This window comes from Crinia signifera, chromosome 2 (assembly GCF_055691185.1).
Source record: "Crinia signifera chromosome 2, ASM5569118v1, whole genome shotgun sequence".
Lineage (NCBI taxonomy): Eukaryota > Metazoa > Chordata > Amphibia > Anura > Myobatrachidae > Crinia > Crinia signifera.
The window spans coordinates 377,842,911-377,860,993 of record NC_139218.1 but is presented as its reverse complement, the minus strand read 5'-3'; the positions used below and the strand labels follow the sequence as shown (position 1 = coordinate 377,860,993).

The 18,083-nt window shown below is 46.9% G+C and overlaps 1 protein-coding gene across 1 annotated transcript in view; it reads right to left on the bottom strand.

Moving 5' to 3' along the window:
• The window catches only part of AMOTL1 (angiomotin like 1), a 90,119-nt gene extending 76,279 nt beyond the window's left edge, over positions 1–13,840 (bottom strand). Inside the window, exon 1 of the mRNA XM_083170100.1 lies at positions 13,739–13,840. Within this exon, the coding sequence (XP_083026226.1) occupies positions 13,739–13,817 (79 nt within the window). The 5' untranslated portion in view covers positions 13,818–13,840. The remainder of the gene's footprint in view (positions 1–13,738) is intronic.
• Positions 13,841–18,083: the final 4,243 nt, after the last annotated feature.

Below are 18,083 nucleotides of genomic sequence, written 5' to 3'. Positions count from 1 at the left end.
TCCCAATCAGCAAGCTGACAAACATTTGCTGTCTGGCTGCAGGCTGGAGGCAAGTTGAGAATGCTGATCCCTGATTGGTGGATATCTCCAATCATCCACCAATCAGAAAGCAGACAGCCATTCTGTGCCTTGCTGCAGCCTTCTCAACCTGCCTCTCAAGTGCGGCCAGGCAAGCAGATGCCCTCTGGCCCAGCCTACACTTGCTCCATGGGCAGTTCCCGGGCATCTGCCAGTATGTCTGTACATTAAGATGGCCTTGGCTGTAAGATGTGAAGTAGAGATGAGTCAACACAACCCCTCTGTTGCTTCACAGGTTTAACATCTCTATACACCAGTGGTTCTCAAACTCGGTCCTCAAGACCCCACACAGTTCATGTTTTCCAGGTCACCCGACAGGTGCACTCATTACTGACTGACACATTTTAAAATATCCACAGGTGGAGCAAATTATTTCACTTGTGATTCTGTGAGGAGACCTGCAGAACCTGAGGGCCGAGTTTGAGAACCTGTGCTATAACCCCTATAACTCTAACCCCAACAGCAACCTTAGCAATAATGCTAAGCCTCATGGAAATGCCAACATTGTGATAATGTAGACCAGGGTTGCCTACCCTCCCGGAATGGCTGGGAGTGTCCCGGAAATCGGGTCCCCCTCCCGGCCCCCCGGAAAGGGGGGCAACCCTCCCGCATTAACCCCAATCGTGATCCGTCCCTCGGCAGGGGGGGGGGGGTGTCCGTGAGTAAAATGACGTGATCGCGTCATTTTAACCCCGCCGAGCAATGCCTGAAATACCGGCATTGCACGGCAGGGGCCTGGCTAAAATGACGCGATCACTGTAGGCACGCCCCCCAACAGGGAAGCCCGTCTGTGGCTCCACCCCCAATCTGTCTCTTTTAAGCTCCCGGCGATAGCCCCGCCCCCCTGTATAACGGAGCTGGCTGCCCTCTCCCGGAAGGCAAGTCGGCAAGTATGATGTAGACATTTTGAAAGCTGACATTCTGTCCATACTGATATTTTGCATGTTTCTCCATTAATTACGTCAACATTTTGACCATGTCAATGACATTGGTTTGAACATTCTACTGTCAACATTGTGAATGTGGACATCATGGATGGCTCCACATGAGTGACAAGGCTTTTAGTTAACAAGGCGAGGTACAGTACGAGCTTGCAGGAAGAGAGATATACGCAGTAGTGGATTACCCAATTGCAAGGCAATTTTTGTTTCATTATGACTTTTTTTTTTATATTTTGTTTTGCAACTGTCAGCAGGGGTGGGACAATGTCGGGGGGTGGGACAATGTCAGGGGTGGGACAATGTCGGGGGTGGGACAATGTCAGGGGTGGGACAATGTCAGGGGTGGGACAATGTCGGGGTGGGAAAATGTCAGGGGTGGGACAATGTCGGGGGTGGGACAATGTCAGGGGTGGGACAATGTCAGGGGTGGGACAATGTCAGGGGTGGGACAATGTGGGGGGTGGGACAATGTGGGGGGTGGGACAATGTCAGGGGTGGGTCAATGTCGGGGGTGGGACAATGTCGGGGGTGGGACAATGTGGGGGGTGGGACAATGTCAGGGGTGGGACAATGTGGGGGGTGGGACAATGTCAGGGGTGGGACAATGTCAGGGGTGGGACAATGTGGGGGGTGGGACAATGTGGGGGTGGGACAATGTCAGGGGTGGGACAATGTGGGGGTGGGACAATGTGGGGGTGGGACAATGTCGGGGGTGGGACAATGTCGGGGGTGGGACAATGTCAGGGGTGGGACAATGTGGGGGGTGGGACAATGTCGGGGGTGGGACAATGTCGGGGGGTGGCACAATGTCAGGGGTGGGACAATGTGGGGGGTGGGACAATGTCGGGGTGGGACAATGTCAGGGGTGGGACAATGTCGGGGGTGGGACAATGTGGGGGGTGGGACAATGTCGGGGCTGGGACAATGTCAGGGGTGGGACAATGTCGGGGGTGGGACAATGTCGGGGGTGGGACAATGTGGGGGGTGGGACAATGTCAGGGGTGGGACAATGTCGGGGGTGGGACAATGTCAGGGGTGGGACAATGTCGGGGGTGGGACAATGTCAGGGGTGGGACAATGGGCAGTAAGTTGTTGTCTTGGAGGGGATAGTGGTTATGGTATATTAGATCTACAGTTTCTAGGTCTACAATCAAAATGTTGACAACTAATGGTCGACAGTCAAAAGGTCGACATGAAAAGGTCAACAAACGGTCGACATGAGTTTTTGTTATGTTACTTGAAACTCATGTCGGGAAGGGAGCTGAAATTAGGGGGCATGACATCACAGTCAGGGGGCCACGCCCCCCATTTTTCACGCTATTTTGGGCATGGCCAGTGCTGGGAGAGCTGCTGGCCATGCCCCATCCCCTCTCTGCAGTAAATAGACACTGTGCGCACAGCATATTGTGCAAGGCTGAGAACAGCTTGCAAATTATTACAGCGATTATCAGCAATTAATATGCAGGCCGCGCACCATTGTACGATCCCCCCCAGCTGTGTAGTTCAACAACAACTGGAGAGCCGACGGTTCCCCCTCCCTGACCTTTTGCCTGACACTCTCAGAAAACGACAGGGCCGGTTTTCTGTCACTCAGCTTGCGAACCGCCAGCAATTAAATAAAAATTAGCTGGATTTTATCGCAGGAATTCCTCGCCCCTGCGTACTATGGGCTGTACCCATGCGCACTCTATAGCTAAATGCCCGGCCTACAAATTCACAGCCATGTAATCAGGTTTGAATAACCCCCATAGTCTTTATACATACACACCGACCTCTGGAATAAAAGTTGCACGCTGCTGATAGTAATGTGATTCATGTTACTTTTTAACCCCTTCCTGACACAGCATGTTTTTGCCTTCCTGACAGAGCCCTTTTTTTCAAATCTGACATGTATCACTTAAGTGGGGATAACTTTTTTTTGCTTTTACTTATCCCAGTGATTTTGAGATTGTTTTCTCGTGACACATTGTACTTCAAATTAGTGGTAAATTTGGGTCGATACAGTCTGTGTTTTTTTGTGAAAAATACCAAAATGTCGTAAAAAAATGGAAAATTTAGCAATTTGCAAAATGTTAAATTTTCTGCTTGTGAGACAAATAATCATACCACTCAAAATAGTTAATAACTAACATAGACCATATGTCTACTTTATGTTTCCATCATTATTTCAACTTCCTTTTAATTTTTTTGGACACTAGGAGGCTTATAATATGAATAGCAAATTCTCAAATTTTCAAGAAAATTTCAAACACTGATTTTTTTAGGGACCAGTTCAGTTCTGATGTGACTTTGAGGGACTTGTATGTGAGACACCCCCATAAATGATGCCATTTCAAAAACTGCACCCCTCACAGTATTCAAAACAGCATTTTGGAAGTTTGTTAACCCTTTAGGTGTTTCACAGGAATTAAAACAAAGTGTAGGTGAAATTTCAAAATTTCATTTTTTTTGCAGATTTGCAATTTTAATACATTTTTCTAAGGAACACCGTAGATTTTACTAGAGAAATGTGACTAAAAATTGATTCCCCCAATTCTTTTGTTTTCATAAATATCCTATATGTGGCCCTAGTGTGCACGTTGACCAAACTACAGGCTTCATAATAGAAGGAGCACCTACTTGATTTTGGAGCCTCCTTTTTATGAGATTATTTTTTAGGCACCATGTAGGTTTCTAGGCACCATAAGATGCTAAAATTTAGGAACCCCCCCACAAGTGACCCCATTTTGCAAACTACACCCCTCAGGGAATTTATCTAGGGGTATAGTGTACATTTCAAACCCCCAGGGGTTTCACCAATTGTGGTACAACTGGGCAGTGAAAATGAAAAAATAATTTTTTTACACAAAAATGCAGTTGTGGCTCAAAATTTTTCATTTTCACAAGGAATGAAGGAGACAAAGCACCCCAAAATCTGTGCCCCAATTTCTCCCGAGTACGGCAATGCCTCACATGTGACCAAAAAATACCATTTGGGTGCATGGCAGGACTCAGAAGGGAAGGAGTGATTTTGGGATTTTGCAGCTCAGATTCTGGTGGAATGTTGGTGGGTGCTATGTCGCATTAGCAAGACCCCCCAAGCACCAATACAGTGGAACCCCCCCACAAGTGACCCCATTTTGCAAACTACACCCCTCAGGGAATTTATCTAGGGGTATAGTGTACATTTCATACCCCCAGGGGTTTCACCAATTTTGATACAACTGGGCTGTGCAAATGAAAAATTACATTTTTTACACAAAAATGCAGTTCTGGCTCAAAATTTTTCGTTTTCACAAGGAATGAAGGAGACAAAGCACCCCAAAATCTGTGCCCCAATTTCTCCCGAGTACGGCAATGCCTCACATGTGACCAAAAAATACCATTTGGGTGCATGGCAGGACTCAGAAGGGAAGGAGTGATTTTGGGATTTTGCAGCTCAGATTCTGGTGGAATGTTGGTGGGTGCTATGTCGCATTAGCAAGACCCCCCAAGCACCAATACAGTGGAACCCCCCCCACAAGTGACCCCATTTTGCAAACTACACCCCTCAGGGAATTCATCTAGGGGTATAGTGTACATTTCATACCCCCAGGGGTTTCACCAATTTTGATACAACTGGGCTGTGCAAATGAAAAATTACATTTTTTACACAAAAATGCAGTTCTGGCTCAAAATTTTTCATTTTCACAAGGAATGAAGGAGACAAAGCACCCCAAAATCTGTGCCCCAATTTCTCCCGAGTACGGCAATGCCTCACATGTGACCAAAAAATACCATTTGGGTGCATGGCAGGACTCAGAAGGGAAGGAGTGATTTTTGGATTTTGCAGCTCAGATTCTGGTGGAATGCTGGTGGGTGCTATGTCGCATTAGCAAGACCCCCCAAGCACCAATACAGTGGAACCCCCCCACAAGTGACCCCATTTTGCAAACTACACCCCTCAGGGAATTCATCTAGGGGTATAGTGTACATTTCATACCCCCAGGGGTTTCACCAATTTTGATACAACTGGGCTGTGCAAATGAAAAATTACATTTTTTACACAAAAATGCAGTTCTGGCTCAAAATTTTTCATTTTCACAAGGAATGAAGGAGACAAAGCACCCCAAAATCTGTGCCCCAATTTCTCCCGAGTACGGCAATGCCTCACATGTGACCAAAAAATACCATTTGGGTGCATGGCAGGACTCAGAAGGGAAGGAGTGATTTTGGGATTTTGCAGCTCAGATTCTGGTGGAATGTTGGTGGGTGCTATGTCGCATTAGCAAGACCCCCCAAGCACCAATACAGTGGAACCCCCCCACAAGTGACCCCATTTTGCAAACTACACCCCTCAGGGAATTCATCTAGGGGTATAGTGTACATTTCATACCCCCAGGGGTTTCACCAATTTTGATACAACTGGGCTGTGCAAATGAAAAATTACATTTTTTACACAAAAATGCAGTTCTGGCTCAAAATTTTTCATTTTCACAAGGAATGAAGGAGACAAAGCACCCCAAAATCTGTGCCCCAATTTCTCCCGAGTACGGCAATGCCTCACATGTGACCAAAAAATACCATTTGGGTGCATGGCAGGACTCAGAAGGGAAGGAGTGATTTTTGGATTTTGCAGCTCAGATTCTGGTGGAATGCTGGTGGGTGCTATGTCGCATTAGCAAGACCCCCCAAGCACCAATACAGTGGAACCCCCCCACAAGTGACCCCATTTTGCAAACTACACCCCTCAGGGAATTCATCTAGGGGTATAGTGTACATTTCATACCCCCAGGGGTTTCACCAATTTTGATACAACTGGGCTGTGCAAATGAAAAATTACATTTTTTACACAAAAATGCAGTTCTGGCTCAAAATTTTTCATTTTCACAAGGAATGAAGGAGACAAAGCACCCCAAAATCTGTGCCCCAATTTCTCCCGAGTACGGCAATGCCTCACATGTGACCAAAAAATACCATTTGGGTGCATGGCAGGACTCAGAAGGGAAGGAGTGATTTTGGGATTTTGCAGCTCAGATTCTGGTGGAATGTTGGTGGGTGCTATGTCGCATTAGCAAGACCCCCCAAGCACCAATACAGTGGAACCCCCCCACAAGTGACCCCATTTTGCAAACTACACCCCTCAGGGAATTCATCTAGGGGTATAGTGTACATTTCATACCCCCAGGGGTTTCACCAATTTTGATACAACTGGGCTGTGCAAATGAAAAATTACATTTTTTACACAAAAATGCAGTTCTGGCTCAAAATTTTTCATTTTCACAAGGAATGAAGGAGACAAAGCACCCCAAAATCTGTGCCCCAATTTCTCCCGAGTACGGCAATGCCTCACATGTGACCAAAAAATACCATTTGGGTGCATGGCAGGACTCAGAAGGGAAGGAGTGATTTTGGGATTTTGCAGCTCAGATTCTGGTGGAATGTTGGTGGGTGCTATGTCGCATTAGCAAGACCCCCCAAGCACCAATACAGTGGAACCCCCCCACAAGTGACCCCATTTTGCAAACTACACCCCTCAGGGAATTCATCTAGGGGTATAGTGTACATTTCATACCCCCAGGGGTTTCACCAATTTTGATACAACTGGGCTGTGCAAATGAAAAATTACATTTTTTACACAAAAATGCAGTTCTGGCTCAAAATTTTTCATTTTCACAAGGAATGAAGGAGACAAAGCACCCCAAAATCTGTGCCCCAATTTCTCCCGAGTACGGCAATGCCTCACATGTGACCAAAAAATACCATTTGGGTGCATGGCAGGACTCAGAAGGGAAGGAGTGATTTTTGGATTTTGCAGCTCAGATTCTGGTGGAATGCTGGTGGGTGCTATGTCGCATTAGCAAGACCCCCCAAGCACCAATACAGTGGAACCCCCCCACAAGTGACCCCATTTTGCAAACTACACCCCTCAGGGAATTCATCTAGGGGTATAGTGTACATTTCATACCCCCAGGGGTTTCACCAATTTTGATACAACTGGGCTGTGCAAATGAAAAATTACATTTTTTACACAAAAATGCAGTTCTGGCTCAAAATTTTTCATTTTCACAAGGAATGAAGGAGACAAAGCACCCCAAAATCTGTGCCCCAATTTCTCCCGAGTACGGCAATGCCTCACATGTGACCAAAAAATACCATTTGGGTGCATGGCAGGACTCAGAAGGGAAGGAGTGATTTTTGGATTTTGCAGCTCAGATTCTGGTGGAATGCTGGTGGGTGCTATGTTGCATTAGCAAGACCCCCCAAGCACCAATACAGTGGAACCCCCCCACAAGTGACCCCATTTTGCAAACTACACCCCTCAGGTAATTCATCTAGGGGTATAGTGTACATTTCATACCCCCAGGGGTTTCACCAATTTTGATACAACTGGGCTGTGCAAATGAAAAATTACATTTTTTACACAAAAATGCAGTTCTGGCTCAAAATTTTTCATTTTCACAAGGAATGAAGGAGACAAAGCACCCCAAAATCTGTGCCCCAATTTCTCCCGAGTACGGCAATGCCTCACATGTGACCAAAAAATACCATTTGGGTGCATGGCAGGACTCAGAAGGGAAGGAGTGATTTTGGGATTTTGCAGCTCAGATTCTGGTGGAATGTTGGTGGGTGCTATGTCGCATTAGCAAGACCCCCCAAGCACCAATACAGTGGAACCCCCCCACAAGTGACCCCATTTTGCAAACTACACCCCTCAGGGAATTCATCTAGGGGTATAGTGTACATTTCATACCCCCAGGGGTTTCACCAATTTTGATACAACTGGGCTGTGCAAATGAAAAATTACATTTTTTACACAAAAATGCAGTTCTGGCTCAAAATTTTTCATTTTCACAAGGAATGAAGGAGACAAAGCACCCCAAAATCTGTGCCCCAATTTCTCCCGAGTACGGCAATGCCTCACATGTGACCAAAAAATACCATTTGGGTGCATGGCAGGACTCAGAAGGGAAGGAGTGATTTTTGGATTTTGCAGCTCATATTCTGGTGGAATGCTGGTGGGTGCTATGTCGCATTAGCAAGACCCCCCAAGCACCAATACAGTGGAACCCCCCCACAAGTGACCCCATTTTGCAAACTACACCCCTCAGGGAATTCATCTAGGGGTATAGTGTACATTTCATACCCCCAGGGGTTTCACCAATTTTGATACAACTGGGCTGTGCAAATGAAAAATTACATTTTTTAACACAAAAATGCAGTTCTGGCTCAAAATTTTTCATTTTCACAAGGAATGAAGGAGACAAAGCACCCCAAAATCTGTGCCCCAATTTCTCCCGAGTACGGCAATGCCTCATGTGTGACCAAAAAGTGGCAGGACTCAGAAGGGAAGGAGTGATATTTGGATTTTGCAGCACAAATTCTGGTGGAATGTTGGTGGGTGCTATGTCGCATTAGCAAGACCCCCCAAGCACCAATACAGTGGAACCCCCCCACAAGTGACCCCATTTTGCAAACTACACCCCTCAGGGAATTCATCTAGGGGTATAGTGTACATTTCATACCCCCAGGGGTTTCACCAATTTTGATACAACTGGGCAGTGAAAATGAAAAATTACATTTTTTTACACAAAAATGCAGTTCTGGCTCAAAATTTTTCATTTTCAGAAGGTATGAAGGAGAAAAAGCACCCCAAAATCTGTGCCCCAATTTCTCCCGAGTACGGCAATGCCTCATGTGTGACCAAAAAGTGGCAGGACTCAGAAGGGAAGGAGTGATATTTGGATTTTGCAGCACAAATTCTGGTGGAATGTTGGTGGGTGCTATGTCGCATTAGCAAGACCCCCAAAGCACCAATACAGTGGAACCCCCCCACAAGTGACCCCATTTTGCAAACTACACCCCTCAGGGAATTCATCTAGGGGTATAGTGTACATTTCAAACCCCCAGGGGTTTCACCAATTTTGATACAACTGGGCAGTGAAAATGAAAAATTACATTTTTTTACACAAAAATGCAGTTCTGGCTCAAAATTTTTCATTTTCAGAAGGTATGAAGGAGAAAAAGCACCACAAAATCTGTGCCCCAATTTCTCCCGAGTACGGCAATGCCTCACATGTGACCAAAAAATACCAGTTGGGTGCATGGCAGGACTCAGAAGGGAAGGAGTGATTTTTGGATTTTTCGGCTCAGATTCTGGTGGAATGAATGGTGGGTGCTATGTGGCATTAGCAAGACCCCCGAAGCACGGTGAAATTATGAACCTAATAATCCATAGATGTGTGGTATATTTTAAAACACTCCGTTATACATAGGCCGGGTTTGTCGGGGCAAGTGTCACACTGGAAAATAGTTTGCTTTCTTATTCCCTTTTTATAGCAAACTTTGCACCTTTTTTGTGTCCTGCCCTTTTTTCCAGTGGAGGGGATTTCATCAGGAAAATGCTGCCCTGGTACAATACGGGGGCCAGTACTAGAAGTACTGGGGCCCTCTGCCTGCTGGTTCCCAAATATTAGGCCCTTTATGACTTCCTCTTGAAAGTGCATAAATGTCCCCCTCTGGCCGGTAGAACGGAATAGCACGTAAGCGTTATACAGTGCCATCTGGATGATATACACGGCCAGCTTCTTGTACCAGATTTTTGTTTTCCGCAGGGCACTGTACGGCTTCAGTACCTGATCTGAAAGATCCACTCCGCCCATGTACCTATTGTAATCCAGGATACAATTAGGTTTTGAGGTGTGGGTACTGGTACCTCGTACAGGGACGGAGGTGGTACTGTCTCCGTGAATTGTTGTCAGTATAAGGACATCCCTCTTGTCCTTATATTTGACCAACAACATATTTTCGGTGCATATTCCCCTGCTTTCACCCCTTCTCATTACTTGGGCAATGTGCGTTTTTGGGAGGCCTCTTTGGTTCTTGCGCACAGTACCGCAAGCTGCTTTACCTCTTGAACCAAGGGCCTTAAACAGGGGGATGCTAGTGTAAAAGTTATCCACATAGAGGTGATAACCTTTATCCAGGAAGGGGTGCACTAAATCCCAGACAATTTTTCCACTAACACCTACGAGGGAGGGGGGGCATTCTGGCGGTTCAATTCTTGAATCCTTCCCTTCATATACCCTAAACATGTGGGTGTACCCTGAGGTGCTTTCACACAGCTTATACATTTTTATGCCATACCTTGCCCTCTTCCTGGGAAGGTACTGGCGGAATTTAACCCTTCCTTTAAAATGTATAAGGGTCTCGTCAATACAAATAAATTTTTCAGGGATGTACATCTCTGCAAATTTGGCACTGAAATGATCAATGACCGGCCTGACTTTGAATAGCCGGTCAAAGGTGGGATCATCTCTGGGTGGGCACTGTGCATTATCGTTGTAATGCAAAAATTTAAGGATCATCTCAAAACGAGCCCGAGTCATGGCCATACGGTAAAATGGGGTGCTGTACAGAACATCTGTACTCCAATATTGCCTAATTTCTGGCTTTTTTACTATGCCCATATGAAACACCAGACCCCAAAACGTCATCATCTCTACTGCATCTACAGGGGTCCACCTAGCAAATGATGACGTGGGGTTTAGAGCAATAAACTGCTGGGCATATAAATTAGTTTGGTCCACCATTAAATTTATAAAATCATCAGAGAAAAATAATTTGAAAAAGTCAATTTCTCTGAGACCTGTGGAATCAAATTGGATTCCTGGCATGGCAAAAAACTCAGGAACCTGGGGCTCAAAATTGTCTGGTGGTGGGGTCCATACGAGATCAATTATTGGGGGGGGGGGGTCTCAGCTGCTCTACGGGGGCATCTTTGCGGGGGTCCCTTATCACTAGAGGAGGAAGAGGAGCTTAAGATGAATCCTTCAAATTCCCCGCTTGCCTCACTGGCTGTGTCAGAGTCAGAGGCAAGCATGGCATATGCCTCCTCCGCTGAATACATTCTTCTGGATGACTGGGATGACATTTGGGATGACATTTGGGATGCCATTTTTATTTTTGTGTTTCTGGTAGTGAAATGTTTCAACACGTGTATAGTGTAGGGGGGGTACAAACTTTATTTCAACCAGGGGGGTATGTAGTGTGTAGTGTGTATGTAGTGCAGAAAAAAAAAAAAAATACTTTATACAGGAATTTGATCCCAATAAAAAAAAAAAAAAATTGATGGGGTTAAAAAAAAAAATTTTTTGAAGGGGTTAAAAAAAAAAAAAAAAAGGTCCTGCGCCAAAAATTGAGCACAGATGTTGGTCAGTAACGTCCGTCACTGAACAGCGCTCAAAGGCAACAGGAATTTGATCAAAAAAAAAAAATAGATCAACCCTGTGCCGAAAAAGCTGATCAGTGATGTACGTCACTGATCAGCGCACAGTGGCCACAGGACACCCACAAAATCACAGTGTGTGTAAAAAAAAAATTAAAAAAAGACCCCACAGCACCCTCAAAAAAAAAAAAAAGGTGATCACTGATGCGACACTGATTACCAGTGAGGGGCAGCAGGTGCACAACCTTTGGTGCAACTGACAGTGCAACTGGCAGCAACTGACAGGTATATATATATAAAAAAAAAAAACCTCTGCACCCCCAAAAAGTTGCTGATCACCTCAGATATAGTGATCAGCACAAAAGGCGGGGGCAGCAGACACAAAATATAGCACTCTCTATCACTCTCTGTCACTATCTCTCTCTATCTCTCTATCTCTCACTATCTATCACTCTATGACACTGCAGCAGCAGCAGCAGCACTGACAGTTATATATATAAAAAATAACCCCTGCACCCCCAAAAAGTTGCTGGGGGTGCACAAAAGGGGGGCAGCAGACACAAAATATAGCACTCTCTATCACTCTCTGTCACTATCTCTCTCTATCTCTCTATCTCTCACTATCTATCACTCTATGACACTGCAGCAGCAGCTGACAGGTATATATATTAAAAATAAAACCTGCGCCCCCAAAAAGTTGCTGATCAGTTAATTTATACTGATCAGCACAAAAGGGGGGGCAGCAGTCAGTTATATAAAAAATATATAGCACAATCTGTCACTATCTCTCTATCTCTCTCTATCTCTCTCTCTATCTCTCTATCTATAACTCTATCACACTGCAGCAGCACAAAATATAGCACTCTCTGACACTATCTCTCTCTATCTCTCTATCTCTCTCTATCTAACGCTATTACACTGCAGCAGCACAACACAGGAAGTCACAAGTAGTAACAGGATCCAGGAAGCATCCAGCACGCTACAAGCAGTGATCAGGTAAGTATTCTGCAAGGATCAGGTCAGTATATCACGGCAGCTAGGTACGGTGACCGCACTGCACGCAATTCCAGACCGGAATGGCGTCTGCAGTGCAGTCACCGTTAGTTTAAATCCCCCTCCATGGCTGTGATTGGTTCGTCGGTCCAACGAACCAATCACGGCCTTTGGGGGCGGGCGGGGTGAGGTGGGGTGACACCAGTGTCACCCTTACACCCCGTGGTGATTGGTGCTGTACTTTACAGCACCAATCACCTCCGATCCCTGTGTCACCGGCGAACGTTATTCGCCGGTGACACAGAAAACGCTGTAATTGGCTGTTCACACTGAACAGCCAATCACAGCGATCGCCGACGGGGGGGCGGCATCGCAGCCCCCCCTGGGCATGCAGGGACATGTCTGCTGTCAGGGACAGCAGACATGTTTAAACTGTCACCGCGTCTATAGACGCGGTGACAGTTTAAAGCCATGACGTACATTTACGCCATGTGTCGGGAAGTACTTCCCGACCATGACGTAAATGTACGTCAAATGTCGTGAAGGGGTTAAAGTAAAGTTCTGTCTCCTCCAATACCAGTGTTCTTAGTTCTGGTGTACATGACAAGAACTATTTATACCTTGTATAAGCAGCGATTGATGTTTCTGCAAACACCAGAGGGGAGACCAGAGGCGATGCCTAGTCTGTGAACGAAATCCTCAGGCACTTCACTTACCCCCCCAGCAAAGTCAGGCTGACCCCCATTTCCCCTCACTCAGCTTTTATATATCAGACAGATCATTAGGATGAAAGATAAGAAGAGAGCAGTTAAGGGGCAAAATTTGGGATTTTGGGAGAGTTTTCCCAATTTTTAAAGCGGAATCTACCGGTTTTTTTTCTTCAGTGTAATTGATTGCCGCTTTAAACAAAACAAAAAAAAAGAAAAAGGGAATATTATCCCCAAATCTCTCACTATCTGATTCTCACACCCTATTATATTTGTCGCAGGCATCTAATTACTTGTACTCAGCAGCGGCCTCTACCTGGGTGTAGGTGGGGGACTGCCACTGCCAGGTCCTGGGTATTATGCAATTAAAAGATGTTGGGCATACGCAGTAGTGGGCAACGGTACTGCGCATGCGCAAAAGCCCATCTCTTATGGGCTGCATTGGCTGCAGCCCAGGAAACCAGCTCTCTGCTTATCACAGCCTGGACTGGCAGTCACAGAGGGAGGGAACAACTCCCAATGGGACTGCCTGTCACGATGGTGACTGGCAGGTACGACTTCCAATAGGAAGTCAGTGCCCAGTCACAGTCTCATGGACTGCATCTGGCTTCACGGACGCAGAGTGGGGCGGTGGATTTTACTGGGGGGCAGGTAGTGATAACTGTAAAATGATTCCCTACATGTTATACATAAGTGTCAGTGTGTCAGAGATCCTGCTATTTGTGGATAGAGAATTTTTATTCTTCTCATTTCTGAGCGGATAGTGGCACTGTTGCTTTTATTCTTATGGAACCCTGGTTTTGTGGATTTTATATGCCAGCTGTAGACCATACCTCGCCTTGATCCCATGCTGTGAGCCATGGTCATCTGAGTTAATCTGCCTATTTCATCCTGCAGCCATCTCTCATCCATGGTCCCACACCGGCCTGGTCAGTGTTTCTGCACCTGAAAGGAGAAAGCAAATATACAGCTCACAGGATGACGATTTGAGCTTTAATAAGAACAGGTGCGGTGAGAAATCCGCTTCGGTTGGTGCTCTGTGTCTACATTTCCTCCACTGTATATAGGCGGGCGGAACGCAGGAGGTTGTACTGGGCAGTGGAAGAAGTTGGGGGGCTGCGGGTGGCTCATTCGTTCAGAAATAGTGGAAGTGGAACGCTGTACCTAGTTTGAAGGAAGGGAGATTCCTCCTTTTGGCTTGTGCCCCCTAGGACATTGATGCCTGGGGAAGGTGGAGTGGTTACATACACACCTGGGGCCTGATTCTGGTTTACTCGCAAAAGCTAATTCTATCTCTACTTGACAAAACCATGCTGCGCTCCAGGTGGGGCAGGTGTAACATTCGCAGAGAGAGTTAGATTTGGGCGGGGTTTGTACTTCAAACTGAAATCTATATTTCAGTGTTAAAATAAAGCAGCCAGTATTTACTCTGCACAGAAACAATAAAACACCCAAATCTAACTTTCTCTGCACCTGTTACATCTGCCCCCCCCCCCCCTGCAGTGCAGCATGGTTTTGTCCATTAGAGAGATAGAGAGAGAACTTGCTTTTGCAAGTGAACCAGAATCAGGCCCATGGTCCGTTGCATGGAGGATATCCACAGGGGCCTTTGGGGAGCATGGATACATACACACTGGGCGTTGGGAGGGGAATGGTGACATACAGACTTGAGCTGGGGGAAGGACACTCTGTACTGCTCCCCCTCCCACACACACACATTACCCAGTGCCACGTGGTTCCCATATGGCCTAATAAGCACATTCTGTGTTAGAGATTTGGTAAGAAATCTGCAGGGTTTTTTTTAAAGCGGCAATCATTTACACTCTAAATCAGTTGGATATTGCAGTGTAAATGATTGCCGCTTTAAAAAAAAAAAAAAAAACCTGGAGATTTCTTACCAAATCTCTCACTTTCTGATTCTGAATTACATTTCACCCTAGGTGTGCCTGAGCATTATGCAAATTCACACATGTGCGATCATGTCTGAATTAGCCCTGAAGTGGGGGGAAAAACCCAATCAGCTCTTGACTGCCATATTACGGGCTGTGTTTGAACCCGGTTAGCTGATTGGTTGGAACTGGTAGTTTACTTTTCTCTACTTTCTCACTCACCAAGGCTTAGCACATCCGCCCCACTCTCTTATCAGTACTGTTAAGATCATTACCGACAGGGCCGGCGCTACCCACTCAGCAACTCCTGCAAAGCAGGGAGGCGCCATGCTGAAAAGGCGCTGTCTCCCTCCCTGCTCTGCTAAAGCTGCCTCAGCCCTCACTGTCACTGCCTCCTGCATGCCACCCGCAGCGCCTGTCTGACAGCAGGCGGCAGTATGGAGAGGCTGAGCAGCTCCCTGCACCGCACACACACTGTCCTCCTCCTGCGACCTGCCCCCTCTTCCTCACAGACACTTGCGCTGAGGCATGTAGCACTGTCTATGAATGTCTGGATGACATGTCCGGATCCACCCCCTACCCATTGCTCCCTGCGTCTGTGAGCTGTCAATCAAATGACGAACAGGCAGCAGCGCCGCCTCCCCTTCATTCCCTCTTCTCAGTGTGCTGTGCCAGTGCCACTGCCAGTCCTCAACACTCCGCCCACTCTATCTCCTCCCCTCTTCTTCTATCTCCTCCTTCTCTCACCTCCTTTCCCCCTCAGTCATGAGAGGGGTGTAATGTGCTGCACATACTTTTTGTACTGCTTTCGGATCGCATCGCACACACATTGCATGCATGCCGTGCGATGCGATCTAGCCCATAACGTATGCGATTCTCGCAGCGTGTATGGGCACCTTCAGTGCCTGCAACATTTTGCGGACACAGCACTGAGATGGTGTATGCATACATGTACATGCACCCGAGATCCTCCATAGGATCGCATGTTGCATACACTCCCACAATCGGGCTGCAGCTTGTTGCAATGGCAATGTGAAAGGGCGCAAAATGTATGGCTTGCAGGAGGGCGCCGGACACCCTAGCACCGGCCCTGATTACCGGGTATTACAGTTGTTCGGTCACAGATCGGCAATAGGGATAATAAACCATAACTCATTTCATATTTATGAACAGTGTATTCAATACAAGGATTTGTGGGGCTTGTTTATCAGGGAGCTGAGCTTCCTGCTGGTCACATGAATCCAGCTAATTACCTGCCTCTAATTGCTCATGGAAGTAATTAGTCTGCATGACCCCATTACTAGGAGGTCAAAAAGTCAACGACACTGAGGTCATGTCCTGCAAACAATGAGCTGTATTCATCACAAGACTCAGGAAGGTATATAGACATGAGCAGAGTGATATCATGGCAAACATACAGTAACACAACACCCATAAGCCCTAACTTCCTAGACGGGCAGCATTTTACAATAAGGAATAATTATCACATGGAGGACGCGGCTGGGAGGCAGGAAAGACAAACATGGGGTAAGAGGGAAGAAGCAGGAGATATACAGAGCGTCACCATCTGTGACATCATCAACCGTCTTCATGACTCAAGGGGTCGCACAAGATGGCCGCCGCAGATTCAAACAGGAGGCGACACACATCCGTTTTGTCAAATGGAGGCTGAGGGCAGCCCCCTCTCTGGGCCAAACAGCAGCAGCTGCCGATCCTCCGCCGACGTCACAGTTTTGGTCTGGTGCATTCGCAGAATACCATCATCAGTACTTTGCGGAACGCTCTGCAGCAACCTTGGGAACTGAATCAGGCCCAATAAGAATACCTTTTAAATGACTAAAGCTTCTCAAATTGATGGTGTTGTCCTTAGCAATCACAATGTCCAATTCAGTACCTGCCGCGCAAAAGGTGTGGCCAATCCGAAAAAGGGACAGGGTTTACAGTTTTGTGGATGAGGCTTCCGGGAGAGGGGGCGGAGCCTAGCTCTGCCGCCCCCATTTACGACAAATTTGGGGGCTTACCCAGCGCTTCCCAGCCTCCATCCCTGCGCTGTACAGATGCCGTGCGAGTATGCATGGCATCTATTTAATGATCACTGGCTGCTCTGCAGAAGCGGAGCAGCTGTGATTGCTGGCTCTCCCCAAGTGCCCCCCCCCCCCCAACTGCGGAACACTTTGACCCTGGGGAGGGACAGTCTGCAATGAGCTGGACTATCCCACTATAAATCGGGACAGTTGGAAGGAATGCATATGTGAGGGGGCTGAGTACGGTGTGGCGAGCCCTGATTGGCTTGCCCCAGCAGTTCTGATTGGCTGCTAATTTGGTAGCCATGATTGGTTCCCGAATGCGTCAGTTTTCAAATGCAGCTGGCGGGCAATTCTTATTGGTGGCTATATTGGCGCCAAGTTTGAAATGCCGTCGTGGCCATGATGCCACATACTCACCGCTGGGATTGGACCCTTGATCCAAGGAGTGTCACGAAGGGGCTTGGCCTACCCTCAGTAGGGGGGTGATCTGTCCCAATTTTTGTCATTCTGGGGACCCTGGGCTGCCCCAGAGACTGTCTGTTCTGCTAAAAGCATCGCGGGATCAGTCGGAAGGCTTCATCAGCTGACTGCTGGAACCGGAAGACCCTGCTGGAGCTGCCTGACCACCAAAATAAAAATAAATTCCACCAGTAACGCTTCACCATTGTCAAAATGATCAATGATTCATGCTGACATAACCATGTTGACAATTTGAATGTCGGCAAAGCATACCAAACCGCTTGAGTGGCTACCAGGCTGCCTATTCCTGCAGTATGGGAGAGCATTACAGCACAGCCACGCGCCGTGTTTATCTGAGCACGGGTAATGAGCTTTGTAAGCAGGAACACGCTGTGGCCTGTGCCCAGGTATTCACTGGAGGCGAGAACAGTTTCCTGTTGTGTAATACAATATTGCCAGACCAGCGCAGACAAACACAGTGATGGGGAACCTGCACCGCCTGAGGATTAGCATCCCAGTGCAACTGCTACGCTCTGTACAGGGACTTATAGCTAACCTACAAAGAGCTTTCACTGTGGCGGGGTGGCGTATACCTGATTGCAGGGCTCCAGAAATGAGCAGCCGTGCAAGCAGGCCCAATACCCCTTCATCCAATACAAACTGGATATTGGCTGCCTTTACTGACCTTATTTATAAGAATAAGATTAAGCGAGGGCTGCATAGGCATATGGGCATTTAAGAGCTTGAGGATTTTGTGATTGTTTAATAAAGTTAGTTGACAAAGTTTCTTACCCCAGAATCCA